Source organism: Nerophis lumbriciformis, linkage group LG18 (genome assembly GCF_033978685.3).
Source record: "Nerophis lumbriciformis linkage group LG18, RoL_Nlum_v2.1, whole genome shotgun sequence".
NCBI classification, from domain to species: domain Eukaryota; kingdom Metazoa; phylum Chordata; class Actinopteri; order Syngnathiformes; family Syngnathidae; genus Nerophis; species Nerophis lumbriciformis.
Window position 1 is genome coordinate 9,782,580 of NC_084565.2, and position 14,921 is coordinate 9,797,500.

The 14,921-nt window shown below is 39.6% G+C and overlaps 1 protein-coding gene across 4 annotated transcripts in view; it reads left to right on the forward strand.

Moving 5' to 3' along the window:
* Positions 1–14,921, forward strand: part of arhgef10la (Rho guanine nucleotide exchange factor (GEF) 10-like a) — a 456,971-nt gene that overhangs the window by 278,777 nt on the left and 163,273 nt on the right. For all 4 annotated transcript variants that reach the window (XM_061977629.1, XM_061977630.1, XM_061977632.1 and 1 more), the window contains one exon: positions 7,962–8,083. In XM_061977629.1, the coding sequence (XP_061833613.1) occupies positions 7,962–8,083 (122 nt within the window). The remainder of the gene's footprint in view (positions 1–7,961; positions 8,084–14,921) is intronic.

The following is a 14,921-nucleotide window of genomic DNA, read 5'->3' on the forward strand; positions in this document are numbered from 1 at the left end:
TCGACAGGCGGATCGGTGCGGCGTCTTCAGTAATGCGGACGCTGTATCGATCCGTTGTGGTGAAGAAGGAGCTGAGCCGGAAGGCAAAGCTCTCAATTTACCGGTCGATCTACGTTCCCATCCTCACCTATGGTCATGAGCTTTGGGTTATGACCGAAAGGACAAGATCACGGGTACAAGCGGCCCAAATTAGTTTCCTCCGCTGGGTGGCGGGGCTCTCCCTTAGAGATAGGGTGAGAAGCTCTGTCATCCGGGAGGAGCTCAAAGTAAAGCCGCTGCTCCTCCACATGGAGAGGAGCCAGATGAGGTGGTTCGGGCATCTGGTCAGGATGCCACCCGAACGCCTCCCTAGGGAGGTGTTTAGGGCACGTCCGACCGGTAGGAGGCCACGGGGAAGACCCAGGACACGTTGGGAAGACTATGTCTCCCGGCTGGCCTGGGAACGCCTCGGGGTCCCACAGGAAGAGCTGGACGAAGTGGCTGGGGAGAGGGAAGTCTGGCCTTCCCTGCTTAGGCTGCTGCCCCCGCGACCCGACCTCGGATAAGCGGAAGAAGATGGATGGATGGATGGACTGAAAAAAGTGGTTTCCAACTTAAATCATCTGTCGCCGAAAAATGTTCGCTGTCACTTCCGTTAAGCCTTGATGATGTTCCGTGTTTATTCAAGTGTGAGCAGTGGCAGGTCAAATCTGAAAATATTTGGTTGCAACTACATTTCTCAGGTAAATCCACTTAAAGAAATGTTGGTTGCACTTGATGTTTATTCAATGATGTTGTGTTGAACAACACAAGCAGAATAAGTCTACTTTTATTGGAGATGTCTTGAACGTTGAAATTGTGCTCAGAAAAGGTTTCTTCTTCTTGATTGAATCTGAAGTATTGGTTGCACTTTGTTCAAATAAGATGTCAACACTTTGGACATGAATTGTTGTTTACTCGCTTGTTTGTGTTCATAATTCATTCACACATAATTCCCTTGCAGGAAATAACAGGAATATAGAAAATGTCACCTGCAGAGTTCACTATTTATTTCACACTCACACTGCTTGAATTGTTCTGCTAAAAAGTTACTGAATCGATTCCAACTCACTGGATCAGACGCATAGGTGGATTAATGAACGGGCCTACCGGGCCCAGGCCCAGGGGGCCAGAGGCCCCAAGGGGCCAGGCCAACTTGGCCCCGCGGCCGCGACGCATGCAAAACTACTTTTGCAAAAATAATAATCTTAGGCCCCAAGGGGCCAGGCCAACTCGGCCCCGCGGCCATGATCCATAGAGGGTCAGAGGCCCCAAGGGGCCAGGTCAACTTGGCCCCGCGGCCGCGACCCACAGAGGGCCAGAGGCCCCAAGGGGCCAGGCCAACATGGCCCCGCGGCCATGATCCATAGACGGTCAGAGGCCCCAAGGGGCCAGGTCAACTTGGCCCCGCGGCCACGACCCACAGAGGGTCATAGGCCCCAAAGGGCCAGGCCAACTTGGCCCCGCGGCTGCGACCCACAGAAGGCCAGAGGCCCCAAGGGGCCAGGTCAACTTGGCCCCGCGGCCACGATCCATAGAGGGTAAGAGGCCCCAACGGGTCAGGCCAACTTGGCCCCGCGGCCACGATCCATAGAGGGCCAGAGACCCCGAGGGGTCATGCCAACTTGGCCCCGATCCATAGAGGGTCAGAGGCCCCAAGGGGCCAGGCCAACTTGGCCCCGCGGCCACGATCCACAGAGGGCCAGAGGCTCTCAATCATTATTATCAAAGCTAATTCTCAAATTGGATCACACAACCTCACTCACATATTCTTTATCAATTATTAAAGGTTGTTTCTGAATTTTGATCACAGAACTTAATGCAAATATTCTTGATTGATTGGCAAAGCTCATTCTCAAATTTTGATTACACAACCTTACTCTGACAAATTATCATTATCAAAAAGCTCTATCTCGAATTTGGATCACAGTATCTCACTCAAGTATTCTTAGCTGTGCCCCTCCCCCATCGAGTCTTTCATAAACCGGTCTGTTCTTTTAGAATCTCCTCATTTGGTACTTTGAACTCGTGAGTGACTGCTCAAAATTTGGTTTCCTTTCCCTCAGTTCAGACTCAGAGATAATTTGAAATCATTCCACAAGAAGTTTAACGCGCACACACACACAACACACACACACTTGAGTTGAGCATTACTTGGAAATTCTTATATTTTCCATTTTGCTGTTATTATCAGCATCTTCCCATTTTGTCCTTTTCTTTCAAAAAAGTTTACAGTCTGACATTTGTCACTGCTGTCAGTTAATAACTTTTTGGTCTTTGACCCATTTTGTCATTTTCTTGATTCGATCGTCACTGACCACTCTCTCCTGTCTGGCAGACATCGTTGCTGCCATCATAGCCAGCAAGCTGCCTGCAGATAGCAACATTTTGGTGTCCTTTGTGAAAATATTTAGAAAGTAGACAAAAGTACAAGTTGTACAACTATTATCTTTATGATCTTTTTTTTTGTTTGTTTGTTTCTCTGTTACTGTGGTTGTTGTTAAAATTAATAATAGCAACAGTTCTCTTCATCTTAATGCAATTTATTGTGTCTGTCTCTCCACATTTTGCCATTAGGTACTTTGAGCTCTTGTTGGTCAGTCACTCTAAGGTACATTGTTGCTGCCATCATAGCTAGCAAGCTGCCTGCAGATAGCGACATTTTGGTGTCCTTTGAGAAATATTAAGAAAGAAGACAAAAGTACAAGACATTGTACGATTACTATCTTTTTAAAAATTATTTGTTTCACTGTCAGTGTGATTGAGCGACTTTACCGCTAGATTTTGCGTCTTTTGGCCATACCTGGCTAGCGACTGAAAACATCATTTAGCGACTTTTTGGTTGTGAAGATAAGTGGTAAAAGCAGATCTGCCTGTTGGTCTTCCCACATTTTGCCATTTGGTACTTTGCACTCTTGTTGGTCACTCCAAGGCATTTGTCCCTGCCTTCAGCTAGTCACTTGGCTCTTTTGGAATTTATTTCACTGTAATTGGCTCTCTCTTTCTCCTCAGTACAAATCAGTCTGTTCCCTTGCCATTCATCACTGACCACTCCGCTCTCCTGTCTGTCAGACATTGTTGCTGCATGCAGATAGCTTGGGGTCCTTAGTGAAAATATCAGAAGAGAAAAGTACACAATTATCTTAATCATCTTTTTTTATTCACTGTCAGTCCTTCAGTGAGTCCCAGTGTGTTGGCGATTAAGCAACGTTGGCATTCGATTTAGAGACTTTTGGCCATACATGACTGGCGACTCAAAACGTCATCTAGTGACTTTCGCTGTCTGAGTTTAGCATTGATTGGAAATCTGTTATCAGTTCTTATAGAAATCAGCTGATTTCTGCTTTTGACTGTTAATGCTAGATTGCTAGTTTTGAAAATTGCATCACTCACACACACACACACACACACACACACACACACACACACACACACACACACACACACACACACACACACACACACATAGTTGGTTAAGCTGTTGTGATAGGCAAAGAGCCAATGTGCACAGAAAGAAGGGAAATATGGATCATAAACGTCTAAGTGGAGGAGCTAGAAAATCAGCAAGAAAATAAAAAAAAGGAATCAGTTTTACTTGAGTGTTCCAAATATCTCCAGCTTCTTCAGTACAAAGACATCTGCTGAAAGCAATTCTATAAATGCTACTGCAAATTCAGCTAAGGTTAGCAATGCACCTGAGCTAGCATGTAGCTCCCAAGATCCGGAGACCACTACAAGTGTATGCACTGAACCAAATGCTTCGGATGCTAATGATTCAACCAACTCAGCAGTAGCCAGTTGCTCGGATGAATGTGAGGTCACTGCACCTCTGGACAGCATAGAAAATGAGTTGAATCTTTCTTCAACACCATCTACAGTGACAACTTTACCTAGTGATCCTGCTAAATGGGCTGATACCCTCACTGAGTCAATGAAGGAAGTTCTTATTCAAAGAGGTGCAAAATCATTTCACAACCGTCACAGCCATTATCCAGCTTCTGTGAGGAACAGTGGGCTAGGAGGCAAAACCCGATGCCTAAACAATGAACATTTTACTTCACACCTGCCCAATGGACAACGAGTACAAAGAGAGTGGATGATGTACTCTCCCTCTACTGGTAATGTTTACTGCTTTGCATGCAAACTGTTTTCCCCAAAAACGCATTCTTTTGTGACAGGCTATTGTGATTGGAAACACTCAGAAAGATTTGGTGAACATGAGCGAAGTGCTGAGCACATAACCTGCATGCAAGCAGTCTTGAACCGTGCCACAGTTGATGCAGACCTGTTCAAACAGTTTCAGGCAGAGAGCAGCTATTGGAGGCAGGTGTTACAAAGAGTTGTTGCAGTCATTAAATTCCTTGCAGAAAGGGGCCTTGCATTTAGGTGTAAAAATGAATCGTTAGGGTCTCCTCTCAATGGGAACTACCTTGGTATTCTGGAGGTCCTGGCTGAATTTGATCCCTTTCTAAAGGATCACATCAGAAAGTTTGGGCAGATGGGTCGAGGTAATACCTCATATCTGTCCTCCACCATTTGTGAGGAATTCATTGAATTGATGGGTGCAAAAACCAAACAGGCTATAGCAGATGAACTGCAAGCAAGCAAATACTACTCTATCATTGTGGATTCAACCCCAGATTTATCTCATGTGGACCAATTGACATTCATATTCCGTTTTGTTAGCAAAGAGGGCAGTGTTGTTGAACGCTTTGTGGGTTTTGAGCCCATTACTAGCTATACAGGTGAAAGTTTGGCTAACTGTGTCATGTCTGTGTTGGAAAATCTAGGGTTAGAGCTGTCAAATTGCAGGGGGCAGGCTTATGATAATGCCAGCAACATGTCAGGGAGGTATAATGGGTTGCAGGCTCACTTAAAGAAAAGCAACCCATTAATACACTATATTCCATGTGCAGCTCACTCTTTGAATTTGGTGGGAGTCAACAGCATTGACAGATGTGGAAATGAAGTCTCTAAGTATTTTGACTTGATTCAGTCTATTTACAACTTCACAACTGCATCCACACACCGATGGGACAGGGTATTTGGCAATTCCAACATAGATCTCACACTTAAAGCTTTATCCAACACGCGTTGGAGTTGCCGTGCAGAATCTACCAAAGCACTGTGGCAGAACTACAGTAAAATAAGAGCAGCACTACAGGGTATTTCCACTGATGACACAGAGAAACGAGACACACAAACTGAAGCTGACAGTCTAGTGCGGAAGCTGGATTCACTTGAGATGGCCTTCATGGCAGGCTTTTGGGACACTGTTCTGTCCAGATTTCAGGCCACAAGTCTGCAACTTCAAAAAGCAGACATGGACCTTGGTACAGCAGTTAGATTGCTGGAATCTCTGCGCACCTTTGTTCTCTCCCAAAGAGATCTATTTGATCATTTTGAGCAGAAAGCCTTAAACATGTTGGGTGGCACCCCATCTTACAGGGCTGAACGGACGAAGAAACGTAAAAAGTTTGCTGATGAATCAGCATCCCCAGATGTTGTGCTTGAGGGAAGGCAACTGTTTCAAATAGAGACATTTATTGCCTCTATTGATCAACTGAGTTCAAGCCTTAATCACCGTCTGGAGGCCTACAAACATCTGAACAATTTGTTCAGTGTCCTTTTCTCTTTGGATACAGAGTCCAATGCTTCAGTCCTTCACAAGGCCAAGATTCTCACTGAATCATACTCATCTGACCTCAATGAAAGTCTTGGATAGGAGCTTATACAGTTCAAATCTTTTATACAGCTCAACAACACTGATGAGGAGAGGACCCCTTCAGGACTGCTCAAAACAATAATACATTTTGGACTACAGCCTACGTTTCCTAATACATACATTGCGCTACAGATTTTTCTCACTCTACCGGTCAGTAACTGTGAGGGAGAACGCTCATTCTCTCTTTTGTCAAGAGTCAAAAATGAGCTGCGCACAAGAATGACTCAGAAAAGATTAAATGCGTTATCTCTAATGGCAATTGAGAGTGAGCTGACAAGAGAGTTGGACTTCAATGATGTGGTGGATGATTTTGCGAAATTGAAAGCACGAAAGAAACCCCTTGCTTAAAGGTGCACTGTGTAAGATTTTTAGGTTGTTATTTCCAGAATTCACCCATTCACTAATGTTAGGCTACCTGTTTTCATGAATACTTACCACCACCATAAAATTCTAAGTATCCATTATGACTGGGAGAATTGCACTTTTGCCATTTCTGGGAACTGTCTGTCACCTGGATTCTGAAGATAGGATTGACTTTAGGCAGAAGCTTGGTGCTTTCTCTGGCAAACTGAACCTCAAGCTTCATTCTCTGCAGCTTTGCATTCTTGTTCAGACTTTCATCGACAAGGAACTTTTCAACTTCCCCACTATTGTGAAGGGGCCACCAAAAGATTTCAGTGTGTCCAGCATGTCTAGTCTCTTCTTCTCCCGTCTTTGAGCCATCTCTTGTTTCTCGTCAGCCCAACTCTCGAATTTTGCCTTCATGAGTTTACTCCAGTTGAGTTCAACCTCTCTTTTTGCTTGTGCTGCTGCCTTGAAACCTCTGAAGCTCCTGGCTCTTCTGTAAAATTATTGACCTATTGACTGCGTTCAGTGTGCCCAACTTCTTCAGTCTGTAGTCCACCTTGCCACATTGTCTCTCCATCCCAATGTTGTGCACAGGGGTGCCATCAATGTTACTAGCCTGTTCACTGACAGGGTCCATTGGGAAGGTCTCCTCATCGATCCCATAGTCCATCCTCTGCCTGGCCAGGACAGTCTTCAGATGGGGCAGCATGAGATCTGTCAGCTGCTTCACTTCATCCAAGTATTCGGCAGCCACGTCTGACACTGAGTTCAGGACATGTCCAGTGCCTGTCCAGCCACTATAGCATTCTTGCTGTCTACATCCAGATCCACCATGAAACTCTGTAGCACTTGCTCCATCTTCATATCGGCCTCCGCCAACCGCATCACTTTATTCATGGCACTGCTGAAGCCCAGTGTAGTGTGGGTGCCACAAAAGATCTGCCCTGCTGGTTTTTCCAAGTTGTTCATCTCTGCCAACAGCTTTGAAAAGCCTTTGTTGTGCTCTGTGCTGTCAGTCATATGTGCATCTACAAGTTTATAAACATCCTCCACATTGACTCCTCTGACCGACGCCAGTATTTCGAACCCCATATCCACTTGCATTTCTATGTCCTCAGTGGTCTCTCGGTGAATGGGTAAGACAGGCAGAGGAAATGGGCTATCTTGACCTGCATGCAGCCCTTGTACCATGAACTGGCCTACACCTTTCTTTGTGGTGCTCTCCGATGCATGTGTTATCATTTTACCTTTCTCCTTCTCCTCCTCAAGCTTTCCCACAAAATAGATACAGACCTTGAGCCTCAATTTGCTGCACAGCTGCCGTTATGCCAAAGTGTTTTCCTAAGATATTATTTTATTTTTAATGATAGAAGGGAGGAAAAGGGGGCAAAAATCATGTCCAATTTAGTTTTTTGGGTGGGGTGGGGGGTTTATTTCATGATAGGTACCAACTTCCAATACATAATATCTCTCAAATGACCCAATGCACCATCACTGAAGTGGGCGTAATCATTTTCCAAAATTTTTATTTTTAGGCCATTTATCCCCTCCCCCTACCTGTGTCTGTGTGAAACCTGTGCTTGTCTGTGTGGTATACCTAATAGTGTGTGTGCAGTATGTGCACTCTTCTGTACAGTACAGTGTGCATGTCTGTTCACAGTATACAGTATTTCTTGCATAGTGCGTGCGTGTGTGTGCGCGTGCACGCGCGGGGTTGAGGGGCCAAGACCATGTCAGGCCCAGGGGGCCAAAATTTCTTAATCCGCCCCTGATCAGACGGTATTGTTTTGTAACTGAATCATATGGTATCGGTGTCACATGAAGTGGTGGATGGTCAACTAACAGGATTCTCTCTTCTCTGCACTTCCAGGGGAGGAGAACTCTCCAGGCTGGCTGTATGGCGAGCACGAGGAGAAGACCACGGCTCCTTTTTGGTGTCCGCTGCTGGCCAGTCGCATGCCTGTGTTTGCCACCAAGTCCCCTGAGAGAAAGGCAAGTGTGCTATCTTGTTGCAGAGTGTGATCATCCTCTTTTCAACTCTCTGTTTAAAGGGCGGTAATTGGTGCCTGTAGCTTTAACCCTTTATACCTTATTGCAGGGGCGTCCAAAGTGTGGCCCCGGGGCCCTCAGCACATACTAAAAAACTATTAAAAACATAAAAAAGTGGAATAATACAAAAGCAGTGAAGTTGTCACGTTGTGTAACTGGTAAATAAAAAGAGAATACAACAAATCCTATTCAACTTATATTCAATTGAATAGACTGCAAAGACAAGATATTTCATGTTCACACTGAGAAACTTTCTTATTTTTGGCAAATAATCATGAAGTTAGAATTTAATGGCAGCAACACGTTGCAAAAAAGGCATTTTTACCAGTGTGTTACATGGCCTTTCCTTTTAACAACACTCAGTAAAGGTTTGGGAACTGAGGAGACACATTTTTGAAGTGGAATTCTTTCCCATTCTTGCTTGACTTGATTCCGGATAAGCGGTTGAAGATGGATGAATGGATGGAAAAAAAGCCTAAAACGACAGTTTTTTTTAGTTTTTTTTATCCACAAATAGACCTTATGTTGATCTACAGATTTAAGCGTTCAAAAAAATAAATAAATAACTTATAATCGATGGATGAATAGATTTAAGTGTTGAAAGTAAAAACAAATGAAGTCATGTATTACTTAATTTTACTAGTTTTATGAGTTTGTTCGACCCTTTTGGATCTGCAGAAACTTTAGTTGAATTTTTTTCTGAAACTGTCATTGCTCAAATAATAATGAATGGAAATCAATGTTGTTATGAATTATTGATCTATCTAAGGCTCCAATTAATTCACATCAAATATTGCACTTTTACTTTTTTGGGTGGAAAATATTGCATTGTTTGTGTTTTTGCCATCAAAATTATTTGACAAGAAAAGCAAAAAAAACAAAAAGCTTTTTGTTTTGTTTTTATCAACAGATAGACCTTATGTTGATCTACAGATTTGAGCTTTCAAAAAACTATTTAAAATAATAATAATAAATAAATAAATAACTTATAATTGATTGATGAATAGTGTTGAAAGTAAAAATAAAAAAATCATGTATTACTTATTTTTAGTAGTTTTATGAGTTTGACCCTTTTAGATCTGCAGAAAATGTATTTTTTATTTTTTTTTAAACTGTCATTGCTCAAAAAATAATGAATCAAAATCAATGTTGTTATGAATTATTGATCCATCTAAGGCTCCAATTAATTCACATCAAATATTACACTTTTACTTTTTTGGGTGGAAAATATTGCATTGTTTGTTTTTACCCTAAAATGTATTTGACAAAAAAAGCGTAAAACGCAATGTTTTTTTTTTTAGTTTTTATCGACAGATAGACTTTATGTTGATCTACAGATTTGAGCGTTCAAAAAATAAATAAAAATAATAACTTATAATCGATGGATGAATAAACTTAAGTGTTGAAAGTAAAAAAATAAACAAATAAAATCATGTATTACTTATTTTTACTAGTTTTATAGTTTGACCCTTTTAGATCTGTAGAAATTTTAGTTGCATTTTTTTTAACTGTCATTGCTCAAATAATAATGTATCAAAATCAATGTTATGAATTATTGATCTATCTAAGGCTCCAATTACATCACATCAAATATTGCACTTTTACTTTTTTGGGTGGAAAATATTGCATTGTTTGTGTTTTTACCCTAAAATTTATTTGACAAAAAAAGCGTAAAACACACAAAAAAAAATTGTTTTGTTTTTATCAACAGATAGACCTTATGTTGATCTACAGATTTGAGCTTTCAAAAAACTATTTAAAATAATAATAATAAATAAATAAATAACTTATAATCGACGGATGAATAGATTTAAGTGTTGAAAGTAAAAAATAAAATAAAATCATGTATTACTTATTTTTACTAGTTTTATGAGTTTGACCCTTTTAGAGCTGTAGAAATTTATTTGACATTTTTTTTTAAACTGTCATTGCTCAAATAATAATGTATCAAAAGCAATGTTGTTATGAATTATTGATCTATGTAAGGCTCCAATTAATTCACATCAAATATTCCACTTTTACTTTTTTGGGTGGAAAATATTGCATTGTTTGTGTTTTTACCCTAAAATTTATTTGACAAAAAAAAGCGTAAAACTCAAAATGTTTTTTTTTTAAGTTTTTATCGACAGATAGACCTTATGTTGATCTACAGATTTGAGTGTTCAAAAAAAAAAAAATAAATAACTTATAATCAATAGATGGATAAACTTAAGTGTTGAAAGTAAAAAAATAAAATAAAATCATGTATTACTTATTTTTACTAGTTTTATGAGTTTGACCCTTTTAGATCTGCAGAAATTTTAGTTGCATTTTTTTAAACTGTCATTGCTCAAATAATAATGTATCAAAATCAATGTTATGAATTATTGATCTATCTAAGGCTCCAATTACATTACATCAAATATTCCAATTTTACTTTTTTGGGTGGAAAATATTGCATTGTTTGTGTTTTTACCCTAAAATTATTTGACAAAAAAAGCGTAAAACACAAAGTTTTTTTGTTTTGTTTTTATCAACAGATAGACCTTATGTTGATCTACAGATTTGAGCGTTCAAAAAACTATTTAAAATATTAATAATAAATAAATAAATAACTTATAATCGATGGATGAATAGATTTAAGTGTTGAAAGTAAAAAATAAAATAAAATCATGTATTATTTTTACTAGTTTTATGAGTTTGACCCTTTTAGATCCGTAGAAATTTTAGTTGACATTTTTTTTAAACTGTCATTGCTCAAATAATAATGTATCAAAATCAATATTGTTATGAATTATTGATCCATTTAAGGCTCCAATTAATTCACATCAAATATTCCACTTTTACTTTTTTGGGTGGAAAATATTGCATTGTTTGTGTTTTTACCATCAAAATTATTTGACAAAAAAAGCGTAAAACACAAAATGTTTTTTTTTTGTTTTATCGACAGATAGACCTTATGTTGATCTACAGATTTGAGCGTTCAAAAAAATAAAATAAATAAATAACTTATAATCGATGGATGAATAGAGTTAAGAGTTGAAAGTAAATAAAAAAAATAATGTATTACTTATTTTTACTAGTTTTATGAGTTTGACCCTTTTAGATCTGCACAAATTTTTGTTGAAATTTTTTTTTAACTGTCATTGCTCAAAAAATTATGTATCAAAATTAATGTTATAAATTATTGATCTATCTAAGGCTCCAATGAATTCACATCAAATATTCCTCTTTTACTTTTTTGGGTGGAAAATATTGCATTGTTTGTGTTTTTGCCATCAAAATTATTTGACAAAAAAAAGCGTAAAACACAAAATGTTTTTTTTGTTTGTTTTATCGACAGATTTGAGCGTTCAAAAAAATAAAATAAACAAATTACTTATAATCGATGGATGAATAGAGTTAAGTGTTGAAAGTAAAAATAATAATAATAATGTATTACTTATTTTTACTAGTTTTATGAGTTTGACCCTTTTAGATCTGCACAAATTTTTGTTGAATTTTTTTTTAACTGTCATTGCTCAAAAAAGAATGTATCAAAATTAATGTTATAAATTATTGACATATCTAAGGCTCCAATTAATTCACATCAAATATTACACTTTTACTTTTTTGGGTGGAAAATATTGCATTGTTTGTGTTTTTACCCTAAAATGTATTTGACAAAAAGGGCATAAAACATACAAATATTTTTGAGTTTTTTTTTTGACAGATAGACCTCAAGTTGATCTACAAATTTAAGCATTGAAAAAAAAAAAAAAACGAACATAAAAATGTTTTAATATTATTTTTAACATTTTTATACCTTCTGGGTCCCTCGGATCAAACTGGAGGGGAGTCCTAAAGGTTCCAAAACATTGATATATCGTATAAATATCAAAGTGGCTCCAGGCATGCTTTGACATTTCAGCTCGTGGCCCTCAGTGGAAAACATTTGGACTCCCCTGCAAACAAATGCTGAGTCACCATTCTCAAACGTTGGCCTCTTCCAGTGTGAGAAAAGTGTTAAATGATCCACCCGGGAGCGTGTCATACCTTCTTCCTGCCGTCACGCTGGTCCTCCATGCATCTGGAACATTCTCTCAGCCAAGCTCTCAGTCGGAGCTTGCAGAGGTTCTTTGAGGCTCGGTCCCTGGAAGTGATTGGATTTGCCCACACTCCATCTTTGGTGGACTAAAGATCTTGTCCATAGGGCCATTGGACTGTAATCTGCCATTGAGGGTAATCAAAGTCCACTTGGCTTAGTTTAAGGAGCACAATGTCTGCCGTCATGTGGCCGAGGCGAGCGCTCCACTGTCGGCGCTACAAGGTGACGGAAGCGGCGCGGAGCTGAAATCGATACAAAGCTGTTAAGAGCGAGGAGGCGGCCGTAGATCAGGTGATCGGCCCAGGAGTGGGATGGACTGAAGTGGCTGTGGAAATGCCTCCAAATCAATTTGCAGAGCCTGGAAAATCATATTTCAGACCACAGTTTGTGTCTAACGCGGTTATAAGTAAGTCAGCGGTGACCAGCTGCATGCAAAGTCACTATATACACTATATATATATATATATATATATAGGGTTGTCCCGATACCAATATTTTGGTACAGGTACCAAAATTTATTTCGATACTTTTTGGTACTTTTCTAAATAAAGGGGACCACAAAAAAATGTCATTATTGGCTTTATTTTAACAAAAAAAATCTTACGTTACATTAAACATGTTTATTATTGCACGTTTTGGCCTTAAATAAAATAGCTAGCTAGCCATGTCTTAAAGCAGCTCTTCCTGAGGGTGTTTCAGTGTTATAACTTCACCTTTATCTTGACTTTTTACACCAAAATGCGTCCGTTCTCCCTTTTCTGTCTACACACTGTGTCTGCTTGTAAGTACTCTGTGATTGCGCGCTGCCGAACATGCTCCTCTGCTCGTAAAACCAGCAATGTCACCACGTGACGACGCGCCGTCATGCCCGTTGAAAAAAAGGGGGGGGCGGGGACCAGTACTTTTTAGAGGCGGTATAGTACCGAATATGATTCATTAGTATCGCGGTACCATACTAGTACCGGTATACCGTACAACCCAGTACACATATTTGTGTATATATATACAGGTATATATACTGTCGGAGGCAGATATTTGCATATATCCGAATTTAAGTGTTACTTCTTTTATTTCATAGTCATATTTGAAAACAGCTCGTGTTTTTCCATTTGTTCTCTTTCTGTTTGTCTGCAAGTAAACTGTGTGTGTTAACCTTGAAGCTTTGGAATGTTAGAGCGATAATGGGCATTTGTTTTGGCTAGAGAGACATGACTGCCAGGGACTTAAGAGGGGAGAGGGTTTGGTCGGGGGGGGGGGGGGGGGGGGGGGGCAGACCATCTTGGCGACGCAATTGAATGTTCTATGCTGGACTGGTCTGAATGTATATATGCAAAGCTTTGCAAATATATTACAAAATACCTATTCTGTTTCTGGTGGTTTTTCTACTCAGCTTTAAGTGTCGTAAAGAGCTTGGGAGCGACTTGTGACTTGAATTCCCTGGGAGGAACAACTGGTCCAAAACGCAACAATACATATACAGTGTGTGTGTGTGTGTGTGTTTACGTACATACATTATAATAATATGATGGATATATAATTAATTATTATTGGAATTGAATATTAAGAGAATGTGAAAGTGTGATGACCTCCTTAAAGTTTTGGAGTCAATCAGAAATATGGAGCAGCTAAAATGCGCCACACATGGATAAGTGAGTTTTTTGTATTTTCCCATCATGCCTTGCAATGGATTTAAATGGGTGTAATTTCGATTTTTCATGGTGGTTGGCTGTTGTTTTTTTTAAGTGTAATCATGTGCAATGTTCCCTCTAATTGTTCATGTGTGAGCAAACACAAAAAGTCCCTGAGTGGAGCACATGTGAGCAACATCACACCTGTCTCAAAACAATCTTTTATAATAACACTCAAATGACAGGAGTCATTTTCATGACATTATTTTCTAATATTAGTGATTTGGCCCACTTGTAATGAAAATAAAAGAAATCTTGTTTTTCATAGGCTATGGATTAGTGTTGTACAATATGTCTGGGTGGGGGTCCTGCTTTGGAAATCATTTGTACCCCTTTCAGAGATCACATTTAAACATCCTCATGTTGCACAATGAGATGTAAGCATAGGATGAAGTGTGTAACTTTCTCTAGTAACAGCATTCCATGATTAATATCAATAAATTAACATTAGTAATAAATGACAGTAGAATAAGCACACGTATGACTGAGGAGTCATAGTGTAACTTTGTGTGGTGTTTGAGTTGTCCCACTTTTTGTGTGGCCTTAAACGCACCAGTGGCTTAGTGGTATGCGTGTTGGTGACCGATGACAAGTTGCTTTGTACGGCAGAAAATGACTCGTTTTTCCAGATAGAAGTTTTTTACTCATGTTTTTGGTGTGGATATGGCCCAATATAAACAGTTTTGCTCAATAAAGTGATGGATATAATTCCTGTCCTCGAAGCATCTCGATAGACGTTACAGTAATTGAATGGTGTTGACGAACACCGTTAGGGCTGCTTGTTGTCACTGTCACTCAGAGTTGCATTGCAAAATTACACAGAATAAATGTCTTTATTTTGTTTAGAATTCAGATGGGATTTGATTTGGTGCGCGGCATATATTTGCTGTGCGCAGAAGACGCTTGAGCAGTGCGCAATTGCGCAGGCGCGCACCTTAAAGGGAACGTTGATCATGTGTGTTGAATTTTTGTACTGGTTGAATCGTTTTTTCCTGCGCCATGACTAGGGCAGGTTGTTTGGATGCGG